This window comes from Lissotriton helveticus, chromosome 6, assembly GCF_964261635.1.
Source record: "Lissotriton helveticus chromosome 6, aLisHel1.1, whole genome shotgun sequence".
NCBI lineage: Eukaryota > Metazoa > Chordata > Amphibia > Caudata > Salamandridae > Lissotriton > Lissotriton helveticus.
Window position 1 is genome coordinate 601,997,471 of NC_136067.1, and position 15,359 is coordinate 602,012,829.

A 15,359-nucleotide genomic window follows, 5' to 3' on the forward strand; every position below is an offset into this window, starting at 1 on the left:
ATGTCGATAACATGCAGGGCCAGATTTATCATAGTGCTGCATTGGCCTAGCATCAAGCAAGGTGTTGCAAGGGCAACGTAATCCCTAAATCAGATTTACCAAGCAAGACAAGGCTAACTCTATAAATCTGGATTAACGCAAGACAGCACAAGTTGCTGCTTTTTGTTACTCTGCTTTGGGAAGGCATTATCTGGTTACTCTGCCCTGGCAAGGCATTTCTTGGGTGAAGCATGGGTGTTTGTGCAACACAGGCACCCTTGCACCATGAGGCAAGGGTTCTGAGTTGGTGCTAGGCAGCAGATTATGTGCCAGCACACACAGAAAGCGAGAATGCACCATATATTGGTAAATATGGTGCATTCCTGCCCTCTCTCTTTAACTCAGCTCAGCACAGCAAGTTGTCTTGCTGAATTGCTTTACCTTAAAGATTGATACATCTGGCATGCATTGTTTTGGACTTCAAAAATAGTTTAGAGGCACTTAGGTACCATTAATTACTTCGAATGTTAAGTTAACCAAAAGTTAAATGAACCTAGGTAATAGGTTTTGAGAGTGGATCAATTTCTGATTAGGCACACTTGTTCAGATAATTTTTCAAACACTATCTCTCTCTCTCTCTTTCTTCTGCAGGATACGATTATGGCTCTACAAGCCCTCTCACAGTTTGCTGCACTATTAACATCTAGTAACACTGCTCTGGTTGTTTCAGTCAGTGAGTCAAGAAGCCAGAACCCGATATCCTTTCAAATAAATCCAGGAAATCTTTTGCTGCTGCAAAGTCATAAGGTAAGTGTATATTATGGCGCATGAGAGCATTACATCTGTGACTTGAAAATTCACACAAAGATAATATTTTTCTTCTGTTTGTATTCTAGATAGAAATAGTTCAGCCCATTTCACTAAATGTTTCAGCTCTGGGAAACGGAATAGCTGTTGTTCAGGTAAGGACTATCATAAACTGTATTTAGCAATCTTATTAACAATATTCCTCAGCAGAAGCAATTTATTAGTACTTACCAAATTTACTCATGCAGTTTTGTCTCACTGTACATATTGAACCCCAAAGCCATTGCTGTATGGCAAGGGAAATACTCCAGCAGAATTACTTGAGCATAGTGGCATGTGTGGAAGTGGTAGCAAGATGCAGTTAGATAACTCATCCCTCTGCTCTTGAGATTTTTTTTATATGTAGAAAAGACCTGGATTAGAAGATGTCAGCAAGTAAACTTTTCCAAACATGGCAGATTCCCCTCCAATGTCTCTGGTGACCCTGCTACACAATTTCGTGGCCCATGCATGGTGCATGGTTTGCCGGCAAAGGAACTTCCGTATGAGAATGCATAATTTTATTTGGACTTATCTGGCACAATAGCTGGCCATGCCCAGGAATGACCGTATGTCACTGACATCGCAAGGTTGCGGGGTGTCATCTAGCGCTGAGACTTTACCAGGATCTGGTCTCATGCCATCTTTAGAGAAGACATGGCCGTAGAACTTGAGGGTTGATTTGTGGAATTCCCACTTGTCTCTGTTGAGGGTGAGGTTGGCATTTAAGAGGGCATGGCACACGCAGTCTAGGGCTTTGTTCTTCCCGAGTCGTACCAAATACAAGTATGTCATCACTGTAGTTGAATGAGTTGGGAATGTGGTGGATCACTCGCCGAACGGCTTTTTGAAAGATTTCCGCTGCTGACGAGATGCCAAAATTGAGGCGGTTCTATCTGAAGGGTCCTTTATAGGTGTTAAAAGTAGTGATGTATCTCGATTTCTCGTGGAGTTGAGCTGGTGGTACCCTTTGTTGAGATCCAATTTTGAAAAAACTGTCGCTCCATTCAGGCTGGTAATCATGTGGCTGTGTTTGGGGCACACATGTCCACGCACAGGCGCACTTTGTTTTCATGTCCTTGTTTGGGCACGACTACCACCGGTGACACCCAGGGAGTGGGTCCAGATGATCGTTCTATGATATCCGCTCTCAGCAGATCTTGAAGCTCATCATCAACCGCTTGCTGGAGGTGAAATTGTACTTTCCTGTGGTGTTGGGCCACTGGCGTGACTTGCTCATTGATGTGCAGTTTAACTTTAACGTTGGCTAGTTTTCCTAGGTCTGAGAAAAACTTCGAGAATTTTTTGATCATGTCAGGTGAGTCATCTACTTTGTAAAAGATCTCTACCAGCTTTAACCATTCTGCTGTGGGTAGGCTGAGTAGGCAATCGGCAGCCTCAGGGCTTTCTATGACATGAATCTGAGCCTGAATTGATCAGTTCTTGTAGGTTAGCATTGTGGGAAAACGCCTTAGACATGGCAGTGGCTCTTTGGACATCCATGTGTAGACGCGCACTGCAGTCGGTTCTAGCTTTGGTTTCGGGCACATCTTTTCATATTCCATTGTGCAGATATAGTTCAGTGACGCTCCTGTATCCACAACAAACTTGGTGGAGCAGTTTCCCATTCGAATATCTAGTCGTGGTTATTTATTCAGCCGGTCTGAGTCGGCCACCATGCATACATATTCGTCACTGTCCTGTGATATGGGAGTAAGTGCGGAGGATTCTCTTGGGACTGAGTGCTGGACCTGGATGAACTGGTTGACCTGTCTCTTCTTCCATGTACCGCCCTTGCATGATGGTGTGTCCTGGCATTTCGTCTAACCGGCCTAGTTTCTTTACGCCTGGTTTGGCACATAGCTTCGAAATGATTGTCCCTCCCGCATCGGTGGCATTGTTGACCCAGGGCTGGGCAGGTGCCAGTGTGTGGATATTCCAGGCCGCAGCGGTAGCAGTGCGCCGGTTGCTTCTGAGTTTTATTGCTTCGGGTCCCACCGTGGGACGAGCTTGTGGGTTTGTCGGGCCTCGGATGATTCATTCGATGTCTTGTTTCTGTCTGGGATTGAAATCGGAGGGCTTGCTGCCGCTTTTCCGTTTTCCCAGCTTCCATTTTCTTTGCGTGTTCTTCGGCTTGATCATTTATACGTGCAAGTTCTTCAATGTCGTTGAGCGAATAGTGTTTTTTCAGTAGTCAACGTCGCAGTGACTCGGACTGGCATCCTTCAATGATGCGTAAATGAAGTGCGTCCTCTGTGTTAAAGTTGTCGAACTCGCAGTGTTGTGCTAGACGCTTTAGTCGTAAGATGAAATCGCCCATGGATTAATCGCGTTCTTGGGATGCGAGATTGAAGGTGTAGCATTCGTAGTCCAGGTTTCGTTTGTGAAGAAACTTTCTGTTTAGAGCATCCTTTACGTCTGTGTATGACGCGGTGTCTGCTGAGGGCAATTCTTTGATTATCTGTCCAATGTCTTTGCCCACTAAGTTCTTTAGCGCTATAAGTTGATGGTCAGGATCATCTACTCATGAGCCTTTCATAAAATCTTCAAAGTCTACTATCCAACTTTTCCACTTGGGGCCCTTGCTGTTTCCTGAAGTCAGTATTAGAGGTTCGGGGGGGACAAAGGAACGATGCCCCCGTTAGAATGGGCACTCGCGGTGCGGCTGAGGCTGGACCTGGAGTCGCATTCTGCATGGAATCAGGCCGGTGGACATGATGATGCACAGCTGTCTTCACTGTCTCTCCCAGCACTTCTTATAGCTTTGCGGAGCATCAAAATCTAATTTTGGCGGGCTCAGGGTTCTTCTTTTGACTTTTGCCTGACCTCAAAATGGCCACCGAGCTGGAGCCAATGTCTTTCCATGAGATGCGCCTGACCTTAAAATGGCAGCCGGACGTGATGCCTGTATGCCGGTTTGAGAACTAGGTTTCTTTCCCCAGTGCTGTGCAGCTTTGTTTTGTACTGAGCTTCAAGAACTCGCTTCACAGGAGGTCCTAATGTCCATGTGGAGGCTGCAGCATCAAGCCGATCTGCTGCGCTCATCTGCTTAGTTAGCGGCGCTTCTCCTCCTGTTCTGCACGCTCTCTAGATGCTGTATGGAGGGGGATGTCCTTGGATCCCACCCTCGTCGCCAGATTTGATGTCACGCATTTTAAATAAACATGCTGCCACGAGAGGTAATGTTTAAGCCGTCTTTATTCTTTCTGCCACGGCTCCCAACTGGCGCGCGCACTCGCGACACCCCTTTTTCCCTATCCGACCATGCCTGACCCGGAAGTCCGGCACCTAGTCATGCATGGCGATACGACAACCTGGACACATCCTTAGTCCAACTCCCCCAAGTGGTGGCCTTCCAGTCCTAGACCCTTGATAGTGGTGCTATAGATGTCCAGATGGCTAAAATCCCGCACTTGGGACTTTTTGGCTAAAAACTGCCCTGAGAACTAAGAGAAGACCTAGACCAATTTGCTTGTCTAACCACCCAAGGTACATCGCTAGTTGGCCTGACATCATGGCAGCTCCCGCATTTGTTGACTTTGACCCCCTCTCACCTTGGCTACATTGCTGATTTGGGAGCTTAGGTAAATTTTTAACACATTAGAGCTAAATCAGGGCCTACGGATAAGGTCTCCCTTTATCATGACAGACTGCTGGATGCTCTTGCTGATCTGCTGGGGATACTCCCTTCTCACAAGACCATCCCCACTTCTTTTGCACATACTCACTAGCTCACGTCTCAATCCTATAGTCCTTAACTTACTGGAAAATGTAGCCAGAATGTCATGTGGTGCCTCCAGAAGATGGGGAATCATAATTTTACTTACCCTACCTCTTGGTCGCAAAGAAGGATCGATGCCTGAGCACCTTTACTGGGTTTCTACCTTCTGAACCTATTCAATTGGCAGGACAGGTTGAAGATGCTGGCCCTGAGCTAGGTCTTATTGGTCTTAATTTCAGGAAATGTGTTGATGCCTTAGGATGCGTTTTTTGGACAAAGTTTGAGATTTGCACGGGAATCTAGGTAACATAACCTGGTGAGAGCCACACAACTCACCCCATACTGTGTCTATATTCGAAAAATGTACATGTTTGCTAGGTTCCCATAGGTGCCTGCTGAGCTTGGGCCCAAAATCCACAGTAAGGCACATTGCAAAAAATGGGTTAGTGCCTAGTGGACCTTCTGCCCTCCTGGGGGGGGGCATATTGGGGGCTATTGCCCCAATATGCCTCTCAAGGTGGGGCAGAAAGACTGTGGCCTTTTTTATGGGGGGTGCAGTTTTTGGCATGCCCATTCTGGGCAGCCCCCACCTCTAAACTAAGAAAAAAAATAGTCCCTATTGCCTAGTGGGCTTTCTGCCCACCCAGGGCCAGATCGGGGGATATAGCTCCCCTATGCCACCAGGAGGCAGAAAGACTGGAGACTGTGCCCATTTTTATGGGGAGGGGGGGAGGGTTGGGGCATTGGCATGCCTATTCTGGGCAGCCACCACCCCTATACTAAGAAACAAAATAGTCCCTGGTGCCTTCTCGCAAGATGACGTCCGGGTAGGTCTGATCTATCGGAGCTCCGGTGCCCGTCGACTTCTGGGGGCAGACACAGACCTCACCTGGATTCCCTTCAGCCAAACCCTGCTAATTGCAGGCCTCCTAAACACCACTGGCAAGATGGGAGCCCTTAATGGGAGCAGAGCTACATGAAATAGCGAGGAGCTCGGGAGCAGCCTAAGATCATGTAGGCATGATGGCGGATGCCGCAGACACTGAGGATTTTCTGAAGGGACATTGCACAGCTTCCAGAAGTAGCAGCTCCTCGTCCTCCCTCCGGACGATAAACATGAGCGACTACTGTAACCCAGAGCACCCTATAGAGTTCAAGTTTTACTGGAATGCCATCATGTTTCAGTTTAATTTTATGTTGGAACATCAGATATTTAATTAGCCAGCGGAATCCTAGGGTAATGGCCAAGTGCATGGTTGAGCTGCTGAATGCAGTTGAGAGGAGACGGGTTCTGGATCACCCTTTTGGGGTTGATCCATGACCATCACCTATCTTCCAGATACTGCCATTGTTGCTCTGCTTCCCTGCTGTAACCCTACCTCTCTCTGGTAATGGTTAATGGTTGGTTTTTTAATCTGCCTTCGTGGCGGTGGCCCTATGCCCTTCCTGTGGCGATGCTGCTTCTGCGAGATTCACCGTTTGCAGCTTGTCTCATTCGTTGTGAATTTGGGCGTCGACATCCTGGTCTGTTCCCAGGGAAGGACTGCTGTGATTTCAATCTTGCGCTCCGTTGCTACTCAGCTGTGTCCCTTAATTGGAATTGGTGGAAGCGATGCAGGCATGTTTCCCTCATTGGCTGGCCTTCTCTGCAATCTACTATTCGCGACTCAGATATCGAATGCCATCCTGCTGTTCTTTGGTGCCGTAAACTTTATTCCATCTGCGTTTTTTACACTGGACTTCGAGTAAGGACTGCCTCTGTTACTGGCCTGGCGGGTTGGACTGGCCCCGGATGCCTCCTCTAGTTGATGCCGATCTGCCAAATTTGTAATTAATTTAATCTAACTAGTGTTTCTGCCCTATTCCTTTCCCCCTACTCTTCTGTTATTTTGTACCAATGTTTATTCCTTGCTCCGCCTCATTTTCGATGTTTATTTTTGTTCACTGCAATTTGCATCTATGTATATGTAACCTGTACAGTTATCTATGTAAAGCGCTGTGATACCTCGGGGTCTAGCCAGCGCTATATAAAACTTCATAAATAAATAAATAGTAGGCTTTCTGCCCTGGGGGGGAGGGGTACAGATCAGGGGCTGTTGCCTTATCTACCCACTAGGATGGCAGAAAGACTTTGTCCCCACTTATGAGGGGTGGACGCATGGCCATGCCCATTGTCAGCAGCCCCCACCCCTCTTTTATATAAGGCAGAAAGACTTTGTCCCCACTTATGAGGGGTGGACGCATGGCCATGCCCATTGTCAGCAGCCCCCACCCCTCTTTTATATAAAAACAAATAAATCCCTGGTTTCTAGTGGGCTTTCTGCTTCCGCGGGGGCGGGGGGGAGGGGCAGATTGGGAGTAACAACCCACATCAGCATAAAGACTGTTCCAATCGTGTTTGGTCATGGGGGCATTGGTATGCCCATTTGGGCAGCCGCCAACCCTACATATTAAAAAAAATATATCCCTGGTGCCTAGTGGGATTTCTGTCCCCGGGGACCTTTGCAGGGGCTAATACCCCCTTCTGCCCCCCAGGGGACAGAAAGACTGTTTAAAATGTAATTTTGGTGGGGGTATGTTTTGCCCTTTGTGGGGAGCTCCCACCCCTCTTTTGTATACAAAAAATCCATGGTGTCTAGTGGGGCTTTCTGCCTGGGGTTGGGGAGGGGAGAAAGACTGTCCAGTTTGTTTGGGCATTGTCATTTTGGGCAGCCCCGGATCACTGACAGAATATCGACAGTCAAATTATCGACAGTCAAAATATCGAGGTAAAAATGTAGAATGACAGAATATCGACTTCCTATCTACAAACAGGTAAGTACAAAAATATCGACTCCAAAATATCTATAGAAAAAAATATAGACAGTCAAAATATCGATTTTTTTAAATATCTTAAAAGTAATTTTAAAGTACTATCGTAATAAATATAACTAATTTAAACATACTTAAAATACTTAAATAAACATAAAATTAATAAATAATTATTGTAACTTAAAAAGAATTTTTTTAAACATATATATATATATATATATATATATATATACATATTATTAACAAAACATATACAATATTTTTTCCATAGGATAGCGAGAGGTTTAAATTTACTATTCCAACTCCAGTGAGTGCAACAGTAGGGAAAGCGTTGAATAGCGTAGGGGTAAAAATTACTATTCCCACTCCAAAGAGTGCGACTGAAGGGAAAGCGTTGGATAGCGTAGGGGTGAAAATTACTATTCCAACTCCACCGAGTGCAACAGTAGGGAAAGCTTTGGATAGCGCAGGGGTAAAAATTACTATTCCCACTCCAGCGAGTGCAACAGTAGGGAAAGCGTTGGATAGCGTAGGGGTAAAAATTACTATTTCCACTCCAGAGAGTGCAACAGTAGGGAAAGCATTGGATATCATTGGGGTAAAAATTACTATTCCCACTCCAGAGAGTGCAACAGTAGAGAAAACGTTGGATAGTGTAGGGGTAAAAATTACTATTCCAACTCCAGCGAGTGCAACAGTAGGGAAAACATTGGATAGCGTAGGGTTAAAAATTACTATTCCCACTCCAGAGAGTGCAACAGTAGGGAAAGCGTTGGATGGCGTAGGGGTAAAAATTACTATTCCAACTCCAGCGAGTACAACAGTAGGGAAAGCGTTGGATAGCGTAGGGGTAAAAATTACTATTCTCACTCCAGAGAGTGCAACAGTACGGAAAACATTGGATAGCGTAGGGGTAAAAATTACTATTCCCACTCCAGAGAGTGCAACAGTAGGGAAAGTGTTGGATAGCGTAGGGGTAAAAATTACTATTCCCACTCCAGAGAGTGCAACAGTAGGGTAAGCGTTGGATAGCGTAGGGGTAAACATTACTATTCCAACTCCAGCGAGTGCAACAGTAGGGAAAGAGTTGGATAGCGTAGGGGTAAAAATTACTATTCCCACTCCCAAAGAGTGCAACAGTAGGGAAAGCGTTGGATAGCGTAGGGGTAAAAATTACCATTCCCACTCCAGAGAGTGCAACAGTAGGGAAAGCGTTGGATGGCATAGGGGTAAAAATTACTATTCCAACTCCAGCGAGTGCAACAGTAGGGAAAGAGTTGGATAGCGTAGGGGTTAAAATTACCATTCCCACTCCAGAGAGTGCAACAGTAGGGAAAGCGTTGGATGGCGTAGGGGTAAAAATTACTATTCCAACTCCAGCGAGTGCAACAGTAGGGAAAGCGTTGGATAGCGTAGGGGTAAAAATTACTATTCCCACTCCAAAGAGTGCAACAGTAGGGAAAGCGTTGGATAGCGTAGGGGTAAAAATTACTATTCCAACTCCAGCGAGTGCAACAGTAGGGAAAGCGTTGGATAGCGGAGGGGTAACAATTACTATTCCCACTCCCCAGAGTGCAACAGTAGGGAAAGCATTGGATAGCGTAGGGGTAAAAATTACTATTCCCACTCCAGAGAGTGCAACAGTAGGGAAAGCGTTGGGTGGCGTAGGGGTAAAAATTACTATTCCAACTCCAGCGAGTGAAACAGTAGGGAAAGGGTTGGATAGCGTAGGGGTAAAAATTACTATTCCCAATCCAAAGAGTGCAACAGTAGGAAAAGCGTTGGATAGCGTAGGGGTAAAAATTACTATTCCAACTCCAGCAATTGCAACAGTAGGGAAAGCGTTGGATAGCGTAGGGATAAAAATTACTATTCCAACTCCAGCGAGTGCAACAGTAGGGAAAGCGTTGGACAGCATAGGGGTAAAAATTACTATTCCCACTCTAGAGAATGCAACAGTAGGGAAAGCGTTGGATAGCATAGGGGTAAAAATTACTATTCCAACTCCAGCGAGTGCAACAGTAGGGAAAGCGTTGGATAGCGTAGGGGTAAAAATTACTATTCCCACTCCAGAGAATGCAACAGTAGGGAAAGCGTTGGATAGCGTAGGGGTAAAAATGACTATTCCCACTCCAGAGATTGCAACAGTAAAGAAAGAGTTGGATAGCGTAGGGGTAAAAATTACCATTCCCACTCCAGAAAGTGCAACAGTAGGGAAAGCGTTGGATGGCGTAGGGGTAAAAATTACGATTCCAACTCCAGCGAGTGCAACAGTAGGGAAAGCGTTGGATAGCGTAGGGGTAAAAATTACTATTCCCACTCCAAAGAGTGCAACAGTAGGGAAAGCGTTGGATAGCGTAGGGGTAAAAATTACTATTCCAACTCCAGCGAGTGCAACAGTAGGGAAAGCGTTGGATAGCGAAGGGGTAAAAATTACTATTCCCACTCCAGAGAGTGCAACAGTAGGGAAAGCATTGGATAGCGTAGGGGTAAAAATTACTATTCCCACTCCAGAGAGTGCAACAGTAGGAAAAGCGTTGGATAGCGTAGGGCTAAAAATTACTATTCCAACTACAGCAATTGCAACAGTAGGGAAAGCGTTGGATAGCGTAGGGGTAAAAATTACTATTCCAACTCCAGCGAGTGCAACAGTAGGGAAAGCGTTGGATAGCGTAGGGGTAAAAATTACTATTCCCACTCCAGAGAATGCAACAGCAGGGAAAGCGTTGGATAGCGTAGGGGTAAAAATGACTATTCCCACTCCAGAGAGTGCAACAGTAAAGAAAGAGTTGGATAGCATAGGGGTAAATTTTAACATCCCCACTCTAGTGAAAATAAATTAATCTAAGTCACATAATTATAAATTAATCAATTAATACATTTTAATTACCAATTAAGAATTAATTAATTACCAATTAAAAATTAATTAACTATTTATTTAAAATAAATACCAATTAATTAATTATCATGTTTAATTAATTATATTAAATCACTTCCCACCCTATTCCCCTATAAACCCACAACCCGCTACAGAAAATTAATTACTAAAATTAAAATATTTATCAATTAATCAATTAAAATTAATTACCAATTATATTTTAATTAATTACCATTTAATAATTAATTAACAATTAATTCAAAATAAATACCAATTAATTAATTAACATATTTAATTAATTATTATTAAATTACTTCCCACCCTATTCCCCTATAAACCGACAACCCGCTACAGAAAATAAATTACTAAAATTTAATTATTTATCAATTAATCAATTAAAATTAATTACCAATTATATTTTAATTAATTACAAATTAATAAATAATTAACAATTAATTCTAAATAAATAACAAAAAATAAAATAACATATTTAATTAATTATAATTAAATTACTTCCCACCCTATTCCCCTATAAACCCACAACCCGCTACAGAATTATATTACACAAAAAAATTAATATTAACTTACCTAAATTTCGATATTTTTGTTGTCTATATTATGTCTAGTCGATATTATGTCCATTCTATATTTTTGATTCGATATTATGTCCATTCTATATTTTTGATTCGATATTATGTCCATTTTATTTGATATTAAAATGTTCTAGTCGATATTTTGGTAGTCTATATTATGTCCAGTCGATATTATGTCCATTCTATATTTTTTACTCGATATTATGTCTAATCGATATTAAAAACTCGATATTTTGACTCTATACCGCGCCATATACCCCCGCAGGAGGTGGGCAGAAAGACTGTTTCTAATTACATTTGGATGGAGTCATCGTCTTGCCCATTGTGGGAAGCCCCCACTCAACTTTTAGTAAAAAAAATAATCCCTGCTGTCTAGTGGGCTTTCTGCCCCCCTGGAGGGCAGATCGGGGGTAATAACCCTCATCTGACCCTCGGGGGGAGAAATACTGTGGATGTTATTTGGGGGTTGGGGGCATTGCCTTGCCCATTTTGGGCAATCACCACCCCTAAATTTGTATCTAAAAACTCTGGTGCTGTGCTTTCTACCCCCTGTGGAAGGGAGATGCGGAAGATTGGGGGCTGTTGCCCCCATCTGCCCCCCAGATGGGGCAGAAAGACTGAATATGCCCAGAAACTTTGGGGGGAGCAAAATCCCTTGTTCTAGGGGCCGCTCCCCCCTCCCTAGTGTCTAGTGGGTGGATCCCTGCTTGGGGATCACCCCCTTTCCAACAATACCTCGACCGTCTGCCTCGGTGCTCAGGGGGCTGAGATAGCCCCCTGAGCAATGAGGCATTGAATGTGAAATCATCTATTAGCTCATTTAATTTTCGTTTTCAGTGAAATGACGTCAGTGCTCCATGCATGCTGTTCGTCATTTCACTGAAAAAGCAGAACAGACTCTGGAGCTGAGGAAGCTATTTCCCAGCTCCAGAGGCTGTTTTGATCTCAAGGAAATCCCTCTGGTGCCTGCACCAGAGTGATTTCTGGTACCAGGTACATGGATGCCCGGGAGTCATGCGACACACACGAGCACATAATGTCGGGCGGATCCTAGCCGTCTGATGCATGCAAAGGGTTAATGGGGAGGTGCTTTAAATTTTTCTTATGAATACCTTTTCTCAGCAAAAAGAATCCTCTAGGATAGTGTCGTGATCCCTACAGTGGTGGGGAGGAACCAATGTTGTTTAAATACCCCTCACACACCAAAAGGCCCCTTGGTGTCATGCTTCATCATCGGGGTCTTCGCAAACCTCTACGGAATGCGGCGTGCTACGACTCACGACTACGCAGGAGCACTGAAGGTGAACTATGTGTTGGTGTGTGTGGAGTGATAGTGTGTGAGTGGTGAGGTGAAAGTGTTAGTTAAAAAATACCTGGCTCGTAGGAAAAAACTAAAAAATTGTATTAAGTCCTCGGCTGGTATCATTAAAAAAGTGCAGGCGAGGTTGTTTACTTACTGATTAGGGTATGTCAACCTCAAAAGTGCGTCGACATGTTTCGGAGTTGAAGACTCCTTCTTCAGGACGAGGATGTGCACTAATTATCCTCACCTTACTCACATGTATATGTAGATGTCAAAGTGTGCTCTACAAAAATAAATATAGTGAAATGTACCTATCTGTTTTAAGGAAAAAGTCCGTTGCGCCCAATTGGCGATATACAGAACCTGTGAATGAACAAAAAGTCATATATACCAGCCGAGGACTTAATAAAAAAATTTCCACACACACCAACACATAGTTCACCTTCAGTGCTCCTGCGTAGTCTTGAGTCGTAGCACGCCGCATTCCGTAGAGGTTTGCGAAGACCCCGATGATGAAGCATGACACCAAGGGGCCTTTTGGTGTGTGAGGGGTATTTAAACAACATTGGTTGCTCCCCACCACTGTAGGGATCACCGACACTATCCTAGTGGATTCTTTTTGTTTATACATATTGCCAGGGGAGACAGAATCCACTTCTTCCTCTCCCTCCCCCCCCTTTGTTAATTACCTTTCCTCAGCTTCAGAGGTTCATGGCAAATTAGGCAATGATTCTTATGTGCCTGACTCAAGCTAAGATTTCAGTTCTGCAGGTTTTTCACTTGTTAGGCTTCATGACCTCATGCACCTTTTCGATGGCAGACGAGTACCCCCCCCATTTGTGGATCAGGCAAGAGATAGTAGTTGCAAGGAAGTCTCTGCCCTGGTGCAGATGTTTTGTTTGTTACATCAGGATCTGCACTGGTGGACCAAGCTCCACAACCTTCAGAGAAATTGCAAACTCAGTCCCCACAGACTCAAGCTGCCCACTGGACTGGAATGCTCATCTTGGCAAAATTATGATGCAGGGTCTTTGGTCTACGTCAGAGTAGGACCTGCACATAAATGTGCCAAAGCTGTGGGCAGTCCATTGTGCACTGAAGCCTTTCCTCCAAGGTGCAATATTCAAACTCTGTCAGACAACACCACTGTCCATTGTATCAACAAATCCACCTATGGTAAGGTATTCACCTGTGGATTTAGGAGCAGCGATGAAGAATCTTCCTATAAGTGGCTCACTTAGCAAGCTCTCTCCATGTGAATTCAAATGCTCCTTGTTGCCTTCCGAAGTAACAGTGTGATCTACTTCAGATTGGGGTTCAAGAGTATATATGTCTTCACAATGGCCAGAACAGGAAGTATCCTCTTTATTGTACCATACCCATCGCTTTGGTTCCCTAGAAGAGACCTTCAGGTTTTCGGGGCTTGGTGAATACATCTCTTCTGATCCGCTTCCATCAAGAATACTGCGAAAGTCACTGGAGAATAAAACACATAAGATTCTGATCATCCTAGAATGAGCACTCAGCATTTGACCCTACTTTTGCAGAAGGATGTAAAGGACCTACACTCCAGTACCCAAACACTGAAAATGCATGTCTGGTGCTGGCTGTTAGAATCCTATCACCTTTCAGATAGTGTTGCAGGCATCATCTTGATGGAGGGAAAGCCTAATTCTAAATCCATCTACACAGACTGGTGGGCTTTTTCTTCAGTGGTGTGAGTAGGAATGTATTGACCCTTTTAAAAATCACCTTTCCAACAGCTTACTGTTTGTGTTACCTTCCTTAGCAGTACCTAATGGTGACTATATTTAAGGTCTACAGCCACGCAATACCCATAGGGCTCAAAGGGCTTCAGCCCCGCTCGTGTGTAAGCCCAGGCTGAGAGAGCTTTACAGGCACACACACCGACAGATTTTGAGCTGCTGTAGGTTGGTTGGTCTGGCATCCGTCTTATTGCAGGCACACCCGAGTACTTCACAGGTCTTTAAAAGACCATTTACTTGTTAACTAGATGTTGTTGTTTTTTTCACCCCTTCTTAGAGCCCATGGATTTCCATTTTGTCTATTGCTGGAAGAATTATCCTCCCCCAAACTTTTTATTAGCCCCCCCCCCCCAAATTTCTCTCTAGTTGCTCTTCTGAAGGTCTAGTAGCCCTGTCTACTTTCATGTGTCTGCCTGATCATCCATGCCTGTTTAGATCGCCACTAGTGGAGCATTTTCTTACATTTTTATTTTACTTACTTTATTTATAGTTCCTCGTGGGATTTGAACTTTGTTTTGAATTTCTTGGTTGCATCTCTATTTGAATGGATGCTGAGTTGCCAGGATCAACTCCTTTGAGTCCTCTGACCAAGAAAGACAGTTTGAGGGCATTCATTCACTATAAGACCGTTACTTCTACAACTCTTTCCAGAGCCCTCTCAGTTGCCAACATTTGCTGGTCAACTATATGGCCATCTTTGCATACTTTTGCCAGCACTACTGCCTAATGTCTCAGACACAGTGACAGGTACTTTGCGTAAGCTGTGTTGCATGATTTCCTTGGTTAGCCAGCACTTGTGGTGAAGTGGACCTAAGGTCAAGGACTGCAGCAGCGCTTTGCTGTAGGTCGCGTGCACTCTCTCAGCGCTACTTCTGCTTTTAAAACGTCCCGTTTTTTATTTCATTTTATTTACTTTGTCTTTTCCCCTGGTTTTAACCACAGGGTCTCTGGCCACTTACCCGCACTCTAATTTCTGTGAAAACCCACCGCTGTTGAGCGGGTCCGGTTCCTGGGAGGCAGAGGGCGGGGAGCGCCATCTTGGAGTGGTGAGGAACTGTGGGCGCCATCTTGGAGCGTCCTTACGCTCGTGGACTGGGGGAGCTGCCTACTTAAGGCGGAGCAGCCACTAGGTCAGCCTGGTGAAGTGGACCTAAGGTCAAGGACTGCAGCAGCGCTTTGCTGTAGGTCGCGTGCGCTCTCTCAGCGCTACTTCTGCTTTTAAAACGTCCCGTTTTTTATTTCATTTTATTTACTTTGTCTTTTCCCCTGGTTTTAACCACAGGGTCTCTGGCCACTTACCCGCACTCTAATTTCTGTGAAAACCCACCGCTGTTGAGCGGGTCCGGTTCCTGGGAGGCAGAGGGCGGGGAGCGCCATCTTGGAGTGGTGAGGAACTGTGGGCGCCATCTTGGAGCGTCCTTACGCTCGTGGACTGGGGGAGCTGCCTACTTAAGGCGGAGCA

At 44.7% G+C, this 15,359-nt stretch overlaps 1 protein-coding gene across 1 annotated transcript in view; it reads left to right on the forward strand.

The window, feature by feature from the left end:
- LOC144762793 (CD109 antigen-like) overlaps positions 1–15,359 on the forward strand; it is a 1,211,849-nt gene that overhangs the window by 1,031,428 nt on the left and 165,062 nt on the right. The window contains exons 28-29 of the mRNA XM_078648063.1: positions 631–786; positions 876–941. Of these exons, the coding sequence (XP_078504189.1) occupies positions 631–786; positions 876–941 (222 nt within the window). The remainder of the gene's footprint in view (positions 1–630; positions 787–875; positions 942–15,359) is intronic.